At 48.0% G+C, this 14,096-nt stretch overlaps 1 protein-coding gene across 3 annotated transcripts in view; it reads right to left on the bottom strand.

Moving 5' to 3' along the window:
* Positions 1–2,009: 2,009 nt before the first annotated feature.
* The window catches only part of NFYC (nuclear transcription factor Y subunit gamma), a 31,137-nt gene continuing 19,050 nt past the window's right edge, over positions 2,010–14,096 (bottom strand). For 2 of the 3 annotated variants that reach the window (XM_069035857.1, XM_069035856.1), the window contains exons 4-10: positions 12,817–12,930; positions 11,853–11,948; positions 8,201–8,374; positions 7,574–7,732; positions 4,185–4,292; positions 3,421–3,480; positions 2,010–2,825 (exon numbers count right to left, since the gene is read on the bottom strand). In XM_069035857.1, coding sequence (XP_068891958.1) covers positions 2,706–2,825; positions 3,421–3,480; positions 4,185–4,292; positions 7,574–7,732; positions 8,201–8,374; positions 11,853–11,948; positions 12,817–12,930 — 831 coding nt within the window. In that variant the 3' untranslated portion in view covers positions 2,010–2,705. The remainder of the gene's footprint in view (positions 2,826–3,420; positions 3,481–4,184; positions 4,293–7,573; positions 7,733–8,200; positions 8,375–11,852; positions 11,949–12,816; positions 12,931–14,096) is intronic. The other variant, XM_069035858.1, reaches the window with a different exon arrangement.

Below are 14,096 nucleotides of genomic sequence, written 5' to 3'. Positions count from 1 at the left end.
CAGCCTGGCACATCCCGGCTCTGCCCGCGCACAGCAGCGATGCTCCGGGAGCTGCATCCCCTCCCTCCCCCCCTTCCCTTCCTCCCGCTGCTCACGGGAATCGCGGGATCGGGAAAATTTGGGGAATCGGGAAAGAAAATGAAAAAAATAATTTACAAAGCCCAGGAGGCGCCGGGAATTCTGCCGGGCTGGAACAGCAAGGCCCAGATTCCGCAGCAGCCAAATGCTGAGGCAGAGCTTTCCTTGCCCCGCTGGGCCTGGCAAGGGCACCTGTGCCAGGACAAGGAGGGCACCTGTGCCAGGATAAGAGGGAGAACTGTGCCAGGACAAGGGGGACAACTGTGCCAGGACAAGGGTGGCACCTCTGATGGGATAAGGGTGGCACCTGTGCCAGGATAAGAGGGAGAACTGTGCCAGGACAAGGGGGACAACTGTGCCAGGACAAGGGTGGCACCTCTGATGGGATAAGGGTGGCACCTGTGCCAGGATAAGAGGGAGAACTGTGCCAGGACAAGGGGGACAACTGTGCCAGGACAAGGGTGGCACCTCTGATGGGATAAGGGTGGCACCTGTGCCAGGATAAGAGGGAGAACTGTGCCAGGACAAGGGGGACAACTGTGCCAGGACAAGGGTGGCACCTCTGATGGGATAAGGGTGGCACCTGTGCAAGGATAATAGAAACACCTGTAATGGGATAAGGGGGACAACTGTGCTGGGACAAAGGAATGGCACTGGTGACGGGATAAGGGGGGCACCTGTGCCAGGTAAAGGGGGTCACTTGTGCCAGGGACACGTGTGCCGGGACACAGAAGGGGGACAACTGTGCCAGGACAAGGGGGTCACCTGTACTGGGAAAAAGGGGGACACCTGTGCCAGGAAAAAGGGGCGGGGTACCTCTGCCAGGGTAAGGGGGACACCTGTGCCAGGACAAAGGGGACACCTGTGCCAGGACAAAGGGGCACCACTGCCCGCACAAGGGGGGCACCTGCAGCCCTTGGCAAGGTGGGCACTTGACCTCTGGAGATCCTCAAACTCCTCCCAGCTCCGTCAGGGGCCGCAGGGGCTGCCCTGGTTCCATGGAACGAATCCCTGCAGGACACCCCCATGGAGCCCCCCGTGCTGTAGGAGCATCCAGAGCCTTCCCAGCCCATTCCCTGTGGGATAATGGCCAAGGAGCTGGGAAGAGCCAAGGCTCACCCCCCCCAGCTCAGGCTCTGTGTGTTTGGGATTGGAAGGGTGGAGATGCCAAAGGGGGGACTTGTGGATGGAAGATGGGCCTGGTTTGAGGTTGAACCACCAAAGCTGTAGGACCCAAACTTTGAGGGTCAAAAAAGTGACTTTTGTCTCAATAGGGGTAATTGAAATATTAAAATGAATTCTGCATGTGTTAATTAGCTTAATGAAAGCCATGCTGTCGTTCAAGTCCCTGCCCAGAACATGGCACAGGTAAAGGAGGAGGGGAATGAGGTTGGAGCCGGGTGGGATTTGGGTTCTGCTCCCAGGGAACAGGGACAGGACAAGGGAAAGGCCCCAAGCTGTGCCAGGGGAGCTTCAGGAAGGATTTCTCCATGGAAAAGGTGGTCAGGCATTGGAAGGAACTGCCCAGGGAGGTTTGGAGGTGTCCAAGAACACCTGGATGTGGGCTGGGGACAAGGTGGGGATAAGGCACAGCTTGGACTCGGTGACCTTGGGAAGGATTTTCCACCCTTGATGATTCCCAAAGCAGAAATTCCACCTGATTGGAAGAAGACCCAAAAGCAGCTTGGAAGGACCTCCTGTCCCTCCTTCCAAATCTTCTTGGCAAGATTTTGAGTCCCCCAAAGTCTCTGATCTCTGCTGGAACACAGGGCGGTTCTTTTTGTCCCAAATTTCACACATTTACCCCAAAAGCCCTCACATCACCTGAGCTCTCAGGCAAGCCCTTGTCCAGGCTGATTTCCCTGCTCCAGGTGTAACATTTCCAGGGATTCAGGCTGCTCCTGGATCTCATGGACAGCACACACACAGGATATGACAAAAAGCAAATTTATTTCCTTTCATGAAGCTTATATTACATGCATGGACCAAAGCCAGGACAACAGGTAACAGCAGGGCTGGGGTTTTGTCCAGATTCCATCAGTTTTTCTGGAATCCAGGAGCCAAATTCAAGGATTTTTTGCCCTTAGAAAATACAATCATAATACAAGGAATGTTTATTTTGTTTCACTTCAATTACTCCTCCTCCTATTCCCTGCATACAGCAAATGCTCCAAAAAAGGGAGGCAGGAGGGAAAAATCTCAACCACACACACTTCCCATACCCCCCCACCCCCCAAAATTCCCTAAAACCCACTGAGATGGGAGGACCAAATCTAGAGGAAAAAAAAAAAATACCAACAGAACAGCAGGAATAGAGCTCTGACAGGAGCAGTACCCTCAGGATTTTCCTAGAAATGAAAACATTTCCCACATTTGTTCAACGAGATGCTCCAAATCCCTTCGGATTGCTTCTCTCGGGGTTTGGAAAAGCAGCTGGATACACAAAGATTGGTTTGAAAATAAAAAATATTGCATTCCTGGCAGAGTCTGCTGGATATTCTACATATTCCCATACCCAGCAGAGCAAGGTGGAGATGGCAGAGCCTACTATAGGCTTACTCTCAGGTGTGCTCCTCGGCCCAGAGGTGCTCGGGGTTGGGTTTGGGGACTCGGTGCCAGGTGCCAGCTCAGTCCCCTGTCACCTGCGTGGCCTGGGCGTCCGAGCTCTGGTTGGTGGATTGGATGAACATGGGCTGGGTGATGTCCTGGCCCGCGGGCATTGTCACCTGCTGGATCTGGTACAGCTGCTGCAGACACAGAAGGTGGGACAGGAACTTCTGTCAGTGCTCAGCACCCTCAGAACCTCTCACGTTTGGTGTCCCACAAAACCCCAAAGCCACCATGGCATGCCACCAAATCTGCTTAATTCCCATCAAAGTTCTGCTGGGAATTCCCAATGCCCAGGCTTCACATCAGACCCTATGAGGAAGGGAATGGAATTCCCAGAAAAGCTGTGGTTGCCCCATCCCTGGAAGTGCCCCAGGCCAGGCTGGATGGGGCTTGGAGCAATCTGGGATAGTGGAAGGTGTCCTTCACGTGGTTGGAAGTGGATGAACTTTAAGGTCCTTCCAACCCGAACCATTCCATGATTTATGATACTTTTGGAACAGCCAGATGTTAAAACCTTTATTCTTGAATTGATTAGGATTTAGGATTTCACCTGGAGTGCCAGGGTGAAATTAAATTAATAATTAACTGGAGCAAAGGCAGCAGAACACTAAGAATCCCCCTGAATTAAGACTGGCAGAACGTTCCCTTCTCCTGCTGCAGGCCAGGAGCTGATTTGCAGGAAAATGCAGATTTAGGACAGTCCCTGTGTCCCCTGTGACCCCCAGTTCTTACCTGTCCATCTGTGAACTGGCTGAACTGCTGCTGCCCTTGCTGCACCTCTGTCTGCGTTATCTACAGAGATAAGAGCAGCTGATCACTGACAGCCCTTCCCAGAGGGTCACAACCCCACCACCACCATCCTGCTGCTGCCTGGGGAGAGCTTTTTAACCTCGGCCACATTGTCCAGCACCCCAACCGCGAGAGGAACGGCACCTCCAGACCAAACACCTCCTTCCAGACCAAAACCACGTCCTTCCAGACCCCAAATCAGGTCCTTCCAGACCCAAAACCACGTCCTTCCAGACCCCAAATCAGGTCCTTCCAGACCCAAAACCACGTCCTCTCTGCCTCCCCTGAGGAGAACGTGGCCTCCAGGCCAGCGGGAAGGCAGAGCAGGATCCCTCACAGCCTCAACGTGGCAGCGCCGCTCCCGACGTTCCACCTTTCCTGCCCGGCTCCTCCCTCACCCAGGCAGAAGGAGAAGGAAAGAGAAGGTTGATGAGCCCAAATGTTACCTGCAAGCAGCTCAGAAGCAGCGTGAGCTTCACCCAGAGCCACACACACACACACACACACACACAAGGTTTGCATGCACCTCTCACCTAAAGGACGTTTCCGCTACGCTCCTTCATTCTTTATTTCTTTTTTTAAACTCTGACAAACAGGAAGAAAAGAAAGGCAGGAATCCTAACCCAAGAGGTGGTCGAAATCCCTTGGAATTCGCAGCTTCAGGAGCTAGGGAAGAAGACTTGGAGGCAGCCCTGTGGAGTGCATACCTGCTGTGCATTGGTTGCAAGCGTCTGGATCTGCCCCTGGACTACCTGGGTGCCTGACACGGGTTGGGCTAAGCGGATATACTGCAGCTGGCCAGCATTCAACTGGACCTGGAGACAAGTGGAGGGGGCAGGGAAAGAAAACGAAACAGGTCACTCTGCACACCCTGAACACACAGCAAAATTCCCTGCTCGATTCCACCACAGGAGCTGGAGTTAGGGGTGAGCTTTGCCCGGCAGCTCCATGGAATTCTGAAGGGTTCCCAGCAGGAACCACCACAAGGGAGCCTAAAGGTAAAACCTGAGGTCACAGAGCTCCTGGATATCCCTGAGGCACCACATTCCTGCTTTTTTTTTCCGGGCTGGGAAGGGGTCAGTTAGTAGCTAAAGCATATTAATGGCTTGGTTTCTCAGGGATTTGGGAGCGTTTTCGGTCACAAGAATTAAATTTTACTCCTTTGATGCAGCATTTCACATCGACTGTTAGGAGCTCATCACATCCTTAACTGTTAGGAGCTCATCATATCCTACACCCCTATTGTATCCTGCCAAAAATTAAGGAATACACAGGAATTTTCCCCAGAAATAAAGCCAGCAGAGATGGCAAACCCCAAAGATAGATTTGGAAGCTCTGAAGGCAGCTCTCTGCCAACACCTGCCAACCCCCACCTGGCAGAGGCTCAACCTTTTGGTGTCACTGCTTCAATGTGTGAGATTCAACCCCAAATTTATTCCCTAAATCCCTGATTTTGTGACAGGTTGGATGCTTGGGAGTGTGGGACATGAAGGTAACACTGTTAATACACACTTGAGAGCAATTAAAAGGTCACAGCACGGCTGGATTTTTCCTTCTGTGTTATTTAACTTTACAACATTGAGATTCACAGTTTTAAGGTTAATTTTACACCAAAAAAATGGGTTTTTATGAGGTTTTTCTCCAAAGAACACAGAGAATACTCTAAAAAACTGCTGACTGATAAGGAAGTGCCTGGAACGTGGTCCTGGCATTTCCACAACTGCCACCAACTCCCCCAGATGTGTCTGAAAGCTCCAAAATTATTTCAAGAGCAAATAAATTCCCCTTGAGCAACAAAATTTCAATCCAAAACTGGTTTCTGCATTGAGATGTGCAAGGGAGGTCACGTTTTCCACGTTGGGGGGATTAGGTTTTAATGACTCATTAAATGAATGGGTGGAAGAGATTTGGGAAAAGTTCTTCCAGCAAGGAGAGGAAGCTCCAAAGAACCTGCCCAAAATGAGGTTTGGGTAAGACACAGATTAAATTTAACATAAAATTCATGTGGCCAAACAAAGTGATTCTCGCTTAATCTATGGATTCACTTCCAGTTTTTCCCTGTCAAAAAATAAACCTCCACTTTTCCACTTTATTTCTGGAATAAAGAGCAGCAGGGAGTGTGCACAGCACCAGCAACATGTGGAAAACCACAAGAAACCAGGAGTAAGATGCTCCCAACACTCCAGAGGCACTTCCAATTTCAGGAGAGAGTTTCCAACTCTTATTTGGGTGATCCAAGGTTCTCTGCTGAGCCCTCAGAGACCCCAGAACTGTCAGAAGATGGCACTGACTGTGCCAAGAGAGAAAAGAAATGAAGGAAAAAGAAGAGAAAGCAAAGCAGGAAGAGCAGAACAGACCAAGGAAACTGGAATTTTGTGGAGCCAAATCCAAGTTCTTCCCAAGCTGGGCACTAAAAGCTCTCACAGGGAGTTTTTCTCCAAGTTTTATTTTATTTCATTTGCTGGAAGCTCCTTCAGCACCAATTGTGGTTCTTCAACAGAAGAATCCTCCTGGTTGCAGCCAAACAGGATCTCTGCTGGATGGGGAGCTGTGAATCGGGATTATTCCATCCCACACTGCTCCTACATTGCTGGTTTGCAGTCTTGGAACTGTCAGAGATCCAGGTGTTCCCAAAAAATCACCACACTCCAGCCCCTGGCAGCTCCTGAGGAGCAAGCACAGCTCCCTGTTCTTCCACAACCCCAGGAAAGACAGAGGAAAAAGCAAATTCTTGGTCAAAACCAGACCCTAAAACCTCTCCAGTCTGTCTGAAAACATGGGATCACTTCCCAAAGGATCCTCCTGGATTTTCTGCAGGAGGTTTTGGCCCTGCCCAGCTCCTTTATAAGGAATTTTTTCTCCTAACTGATGTCCAAGTCCCTTCCTGTAGTTCCAGCATTCCCTGGAGACAACTGAGGACAAATCTGAGCTGTTCTTTTCTTGCTGACGATCCACTGGAGATCTCCTTCCACAATTCTTTGAGGAACAAGTTTCTTGGAGAGATTTTCACAAGGAAAAGAAAAAAGAAATGGAAAAGAAAAAAAAAAATGAAAAGAAGGGAAAAAAAAAAAGAAATGGAAGAGACAAAAGAAATGGACAAGAAAATGCAGAGAAGGAAAAGGGTTCCTTGTAGTAAAACAGCCAATTTGGCAATTTCCTCCTTTCTGATCAACACCTCAAGGCAGCAGGAATCAGCTGAAGACTCAAGAGATGAAAAGAGCTGGAAAAATCTGGCAACTCCCCCAATCCAAACCCTTTCCAAGATGCTCTGGCACAGCAAGAGCAGAGGGAAGCTCAGCAAGGCTGCAAAGGCAAAACCTGTGTGAAAGCTCAGTTTTGCCACAGCTGTGAGGACAAGAGCAGAAATCCAAGAGAAATGTCTGGCACCAGGTGACCTTTGGGTTCTGGTACACACAACTGGGTGATTTTTAATTTTCTTTTTCTCTAAGAGGTGTGAGATTTTCCAGCTGGGCACCAAAAGCCTCAGCTTTGTAGTGATTTTAAGTTAATGTGACTTTTTTCACCCCTCTGTTTACTTAGGACACATTTCAGAAAGTTTAGCTTATGCTGGGCACCCCAAATCCCATTTTGAAGGCTGATGTGAAAGTGAGGAGTTATCTCCTGGTTTTGCAAAGCCATTCCTCCAATCAGCTCCAAATATTTTGGAGAAATATTTCTTCTAACATCAAAGTTTATTAATAACTCCCAAATGGCACCTTTCCCACTCAGCCTGCCAGGTCACGACTTCAGATTGCAGAGGCACAACCAAGTAAAGGCAAAAGAAATGAATTCTCTTTTCTTCAAACCAGGCTGTGGCGAAGAACTGAGGTTTAGCCAGGAAATATTTTATTTATTGCTTCCTAATCACAACTATTTCACTCAGGGGGAGGCGTTTGGGGTGGGCAACGAGTCTGGACTAAGTGGGTTAAGATTTATTTCCCCCTTCATGTCACACCTGGTTGGTTTTCCTAAGTGCAGGAAACACACCACTCAATCCAAACTTCCTCTGCCAGTTAAAAAAGCAAACAGAAACGGCCTCATGCTCACAGTTTGCTCAAGGGGGACTTTTCCACCTTTCCTCCTGGCCAAATCTTACCGGGATTTGCTGGATTTCTCCCGTGTTGGTGATGATTTGCTGCATCACTTGCATGGTTTGCCCTGTGCCGCTCTGAGCCTGCTGGGTCTGGCCCTGGGGCTGGGCCTGCACGATCTGGACCTGCTGCCCCTCTCCCACCTGCATTGTCACAGGAGTGGTCTGCAAAAAAAAAAAAAAAGCAAGGATGAGGATCCAGGGGTGGAAAAGGCACGAGATACCGGGGTTGGAGTAGACAGAGCCTGTCCCACACCCACTGCTCGTTGCTGGGGCAGGCCTGTCCTATACCCAGGAATTGTGAGGATTGAATCACCCCAGAGGGAGCTCAGAGCCTGGGTGAGGCACTTTCCTGGGGAATCTGAACTAGAATCAGGACCAGGAACCACACTTGGCCCTGCAAAGCTGAGGTTGCCCCACAGAAGTGTCCAAGGTAAGGCAGGACGAGGACTGGAACAACTTGGGAGAGCCGAAGGTCCCTGACCACGAAACGAGATGAGCTTTAAGTTCCTTCCCTCCCAACCCAAGCCAAACCATCTCATCCCATCCCAACCCACGATTTCCACGCTGTTGTTGATTTTCCTGAGCAATCCATCCCTCAGGATTCCCCTGGCTCCCTCAGGCCTGGCTCACCTGGCCCTGCTGGGGCTGGGCGATGATGATCTGGCCCGGCTGGATGGTGGTGGTGGCCGTGGTGGTCTGCTGGCCCTGCTGCTGGCCCTGCACCTGCACTGCTGCAGGCTGCTGGGCCAGGGTGAAGTAATATTGCACGGGCTCGGCTGGGGTGACGGCCTGGCGCACCTCTTCCTGCAGGAAAAACACCTGGAATTGGGATGGGAACACAGCACCCGCCCACCCCACAACTGAATATCCCCCCCCCAAACACATCCCGTGGGAAAGGAGCTTTAATATCTCACTTAGAACAGTTTAACCAATTCAGTGCGAGCTGAGAAATCCTCATTTATTCAGCTCTATGGAAATCAGGAGCGTTCCCAATAAAGTGGGGATAATGTGGAGTGGCCACTGAGGTGGAATCACCACGAGGAGGTGGAAATGAATAAAATTACCAGAGCTGAAAGCCATGGAACTTCCTCACCGGTGAATTCCATCACAGGAGGAACTGCAAATGCCCCAGGAATTGGAAATGCCCCAGGAAAACTGACAGAGCCTCCTCTGTCACCCAACCCCTCTCCTGAGCTGCGTTCCCAACCCTCCACCGAGCTCTGATGTCAAAGCCCTGCGAATAAAAGTTGTGGATTTGATGCTCGCTGTCATGCCTGGAATTATTTATTTAAACCCAGCTTTTCCAGGCTGACAACCATTCCCTGCTGTGGGAGCAGGGATCTCTCAGCAGCACGAAGAACCAGAGGCTCTGCTCTGCCTCCCTGTCAGAAAGCAGCGTTGCTTTCTTTCACCTCAGGAGAGAAAAGCCCCTCATGATCAACGATATTCCAGGATTTTCGGAGATTATGGGACGTGGTGAGCCGTGAATACTCCAGGATGAGAATTCCTGAGCTCCCCAGAGCAGTTGGATGAGGCAGCTGAGGGCAGATGCAGTTCCCAGACGTTCACTCCATGGCAGAAGGCGTAAACAATCCTCTCCCAGCCACCTCGAGTTCACAGCTGAGAGTGTAGGATGTTTACACGTGCTACAACATGGGACATTCCCACTTCCAAGAGCCTGCTGGAATCCCTGCTTTTTTGAGGCTTGCTCATGGATTCCCCCTTCAGTTGATCCAGCTGGGCAGGAAAAGGAAAATTCACATTAAACAGGAGCAGTGGGTGATGTCTGGGTGGGCATCGGGCTGGAGTGAGGAGTTTGTTTGCTTAGAAGCTGTTTTTTGGGAAGGAGAACAACTCAGGAATTACTGCTGGGAGGTTTCCCAGCAGAAAATCACATCCCAAAGATTAAACAGATCCCAGCTGGCTGTAAAAAAGACCAACTTTGAGCCTGGCACTCAGGGCAAACATCATCACAACCACCACCAAACACACCACCTCCTACTCCTGCAGCTCCCTGGTTATTCCCATTCCCATTCCCCTCATTAATTCCTCTGAGGAAAGGACTAATAACAAATTAAAATATATTTTCACCAGGGCACATTTCCAGGCAACCAGCAACCCACAGGCACTGAAGAGCTGGGGCTGCTCTAAGCCCAATCCTTAGGTAGGTTATTCCTGGAGTGCTCCAATCCCCAATTCCAGCTAAATCCTGAAATAATTATGGCAAACGAGCCCTTCTCTGAGCATCTCTTCCAGGTTCAACCCCGTTTGCCACAGGCAGGAACGGCTTGAAATCCAAATCTGCTTCAACTCCCTCCTATCCCAGCATTTGCCACCTTTTATTTCCAAGCTCCACAGCTGGAGTTCCCAGAGCAACAACACAACACTGGGATTTCATTCCCAGCTGTTCCAAGAACCAGCCCTGCCTTGTCAAACGTGGTAGAGATGAAATACAGATTGTAAATCCAGCCAAAAAAAAAAAAAAATTCCAGGCACAGGCAGCCACTTTCCCACAGGATTTTCCCTGTAAATCCTTAACCTACATTCCTAGGGGGCAGCTATTTCTCCATTCAACTTTTCCTGCTGGAAAAAGCATTCCTGGTGTTCCAGCAGTGGTCACAGATGGGTGAGGAACATCTCCCCAGCCTCATTTCCACCCAAAACTCCCCAGGATTTCCTGGCTGGGGTGGATCAGCAGGACACCTTATCCCAGATGCTGTAACGCACCCTCAAAGTGCTCCAGGAATTCCTTGGATTCCAGAACTTGGATGTTCTGGAATCAGAATGTCCTGATGTGCATCAAGCAAGGAGAAGACAGCAGGAATGCTCTCCCTCCCAAACATGGTGCACTGCTAAAAATAGAAAAGTACAGGAATGAGGCACCTCAAGGGAAAAAGAAAAAAAAAAAAGTGGATTTCCAATGCCAGAATGGAAATTTCAATGATTCCAGCTGAAAAAGAAACTCCAGGTTGCTTTCCCTCATTAAGAAGAGAAGCTGTGGAGGCTGTTTTGTCTTGTAATTAATACCAAACTAATGAATTTTGGATAAATCATGAGGATTTATGTCGATATTTATATTTTATGTCAAGTTCCCAGCACAGCTGGGATGCTGATTTTAACCCCAGCAGCAGCAGGATGGACTCTCCTGGATATTTGGGACATGGAAAAGTGTTTTCTGTATTTTCTACACCTGGAAATCAGGGTGGGAGGTTAAACCCAGCTCAGGCACCATCCCAAAGGAAGAGGTGTGGATTCCCTATTCCCTCCCTTTGGTTGTCACTCCAGGAGCACCACGAGGACACTTCCAGGTATAAAATAAAGCAGCAGCCTCCAAAATCCAGCTCCAAATGGGAATGCTGCTCTGTACACTCAGAACAGACAGAATTTTCTGTGCTATCCAGGATTTAGAGTGGAATAGGGAAAAAAAAAATCCATGTCAGAGACAAACTTCCAAGTCAAGATGTTCCAAAGGCTCCCAAATCCACCAGTTTTAAAGGACAACTTGGATTTTTCCACACTGCAAACCTCCAGAAGTAGCAGAAATGAGCTGTTTTAGCATTTTTTTGATTTTTTTTTTTGATTGCAGGAGCAAGGAGCAGAATTATCCTAACAGGGCCATGAGGGGAGCCCCAGAGTTTTTATCCACCAGGGGAATTTGAAGGAAAAGGGATGAGGAATCCCTGCAGCGTGCTCAGCTGAGAGCAGCAGCCTGCTGCTGTAAACATCCGACTGAAAGCTCCTTCCAGCACCTTCCAGCTTCCAGTCAAGGATGTTTACAGAGGCACTGACTGCCCCAAAGGATGCAGGAGGGGGATTTTTCAACCCACAAGTCAGAAAATGCAGATAAACACATTTTTTTTTTTAATTAAAATTTTCCCACTGGCACCATTTGGGATCAGAAGTGTTCAGGAGTGAGTTTGGTTTGTTGGTCAGACTTGTGTGGATCTCCAGTCAAGCTCTATTTCCATGAAAACTCCGTGGTTTTTATTTGTATTTATGGGTTTTATTTATGATTTTAATTTTTATTTATGATTTTTATTTTTATTTCTGATTCTTATTTTTATTTCTGATTCTTATTTTTATTTCTGATTCTTACTCTTTATTGAAGCATTTAAAAACCTGAAATTTAAGCATTTAAGAACCTGAAAACCACAGTAAATAAAAGAGAGAGGCAAAAACCTCATGCTTAGACTGATTCTGTGTTGTTTTATCACCTCTGTTTTCATCAGAGGCTGAAACTACGCCAAGGAAAGGACAAGAATTCCATAATTTTGTGTCTCACCTGCCTTTTTGGAGGCTTCAGCTCATCCCTGGGGACAATATCGATCAGGAAATCAAACTGGTCAAACTTGGTGATTGCCATGGCAATGTCATTCCTCTGGAAAAACAAAGGGAAAAGCATTCCTCAGCTTCAGGAGTGTTTTTTGTCACTGGATAAATAAAGTCAAAGGTGTTTAAAACTGAGGGAAAAAGAGGGGAATGTCTCCTCCAGGTCCCAGGTGGTGGAAATTCAGTTCTGTGCTGAGCAAAACTTCCCAAATGTGCAAGAAAAAAGGTTTTTATCAAATTCAGACTCTTCCAGGGTTAAGGAACAGCTTTAGCCCAGTTTAATGGGTATCAGTGGTGGGTGCTCACCCCTAAATCAGCAGATCCTGGGCAGCAAATCCTGCCCAGGGACAGCAGAGCTGATGTGGGCCCCAATATCTCCATTTTTCCCCTGACCCAAGGGCGTGAATTAATGGTTGTTGTATTTTCCATTAATTCTGCTCAATTTTTAAGACTAAAAGTGGAAGCCTTCTCTTTGTCTCCATAAAAAGACCCAAAAAAGTTACACTTTACTCTTCAACCATTAAAAAACGACTCTCATTGAGGGCCTCTCAAGCTGCAAGAGCCAATAATCTGTATTTTGTTGTATTTTTGTTTTCACCTCCACCCTTTCATCACCACAAACCAAACCTCTACAAGTTCACATCAGAACTAATGACAATAAAATCAGCCAGAAATTCAACAGCTGCACTGAGCTGTTCCAGCAGGTCACAATGAGCTGAGAGATAGAGATTTGTGTTGGGGCAGGTTGATTTTAATTAAATTAAGAGATAAAGCCTTTCAGCTTTGTACTCATGTGCTTTGTACCCAGGTTTGCAGCACAAACCAGGTTCCTGTGTACAAAACAAGCCTTTTGTTATGGAAACAAGGAGTTGGGAAGGGATTTGGGAGCAGCTGGAGGTGGGAAGGAGCTGCTTTACCTGCAGGGTCCTGCGTTTGTTGTCCTCCGTGTGGATCCAGGCTCGCAGGGTCAGCTCGGTGATGAAGATCTGGGCGGCCTTGGCGAACAGCACAGGAGCTTCTGCGCTGATCATCTGCCAAAAAATGAAGTGATTTTTGAATTTTACCACTCAATTCTAACAGTGCAAAGAGGAATTTCATCACGTCAGTAGAAGCTGTGTGGTTAAATGTGAATTCGGAGGAATTTTCACCTCAGGATTTTTCTCAGGTCTGACCGAGCTGAGCTCACGGGAGAAGAGTTTTGAGCATCTAAAATTTGGCTTGAAAAGCTGCTTCCTCCTGGATTAAGGGCATAAAATCATGGAATTGGATCATGGAATGGTTTGGGAAACCAATTTGAGCTGACCTCAAAGCTCAGCTCATTCCAATACCTTGGACACCTCCAGGGATGGGGCAGCCACAGCTTCTCTGGGCCACCTGTGCCAGGGCCTCACCACCCTCACAGGCAGGAATTCCTTCCCAATATCCCAATTTCTTCAATTATCCCAAATTTCCTCCTGATTTCTGCCCTCTGTCCATTTGAAACCATGGCACTGGTGAATATTGACCAGCAGCTTCTCCTGGCAGTGCCTTGGAGCATCCAGAAGGGATTTGGGAATTGACTGGGACACTCTGAGGGCTCATTTTAAACCCAGCCCTTCCTTCACAGTTAAAACACTTAAATAATTTGTAATAAATGTGAAATGGCAAAGGAGTTTTGGAGTAAAGATTGGCCTCACCAAATTACTTTTCCTTAAAAAAAAAAAATCTGGCTCCAGTTCTACTCAAATGAAGCAGTTTCATTATCAGCTGCCTTGGCATTAATGCTTATTAATTAACCTCTTAATAAGAATATTGCAGACAGGCCAGAGACTTTTTCTTGCTCTCCACTCTGCCTTAAAATCTCATTTTCCCCTTTATCATCACAAATTTGGCATTTATTTGGTTCAGACACTGAGTTGGGCTCTCAGAGGCCTGGGATGATCCTTTTCCAGGGATTCTGAATAAAGAATTTTCAGGATTTCATTTAAATTAAGGGTTGCCCTCACAGAAGGATGGAGTCCCATTGAGGAAAAAAAAATAAAAAAGGACAAACAATTCTCTTTTCCCTCAGGAATTAAGTGACAGTTTTCCAAATAAAAACCCAGGGATGCCTGGAGCAGCACAGAGTCAAAAACTGCAGGTGATTCCCGCTTCCTTCTCAGGGATTTTCATCAATTTGTGTGTCCTTGTCATCAAAATCCCAAATACTGGGATCAAA

Source organism: Aphelocoma coerulescens, chromosome 23 (genome assembly GCF_041296385.1).
Source record: "Aphelocoma coerulescens isolate FSJ_1873_10779 chromosome 23, UR_Acoe_1.0, whole genome shotgun sequence".
NCBI classification, from domain to species: Eukaryota; Metazoa; Chordata; class Aves; order Passeriformes; family Corvidae; genus Aphelocoma; species Aphelocoma coerulescens.
This window is presented reverse-complemented; position numbering and strand designations above follow the sequence as displayed.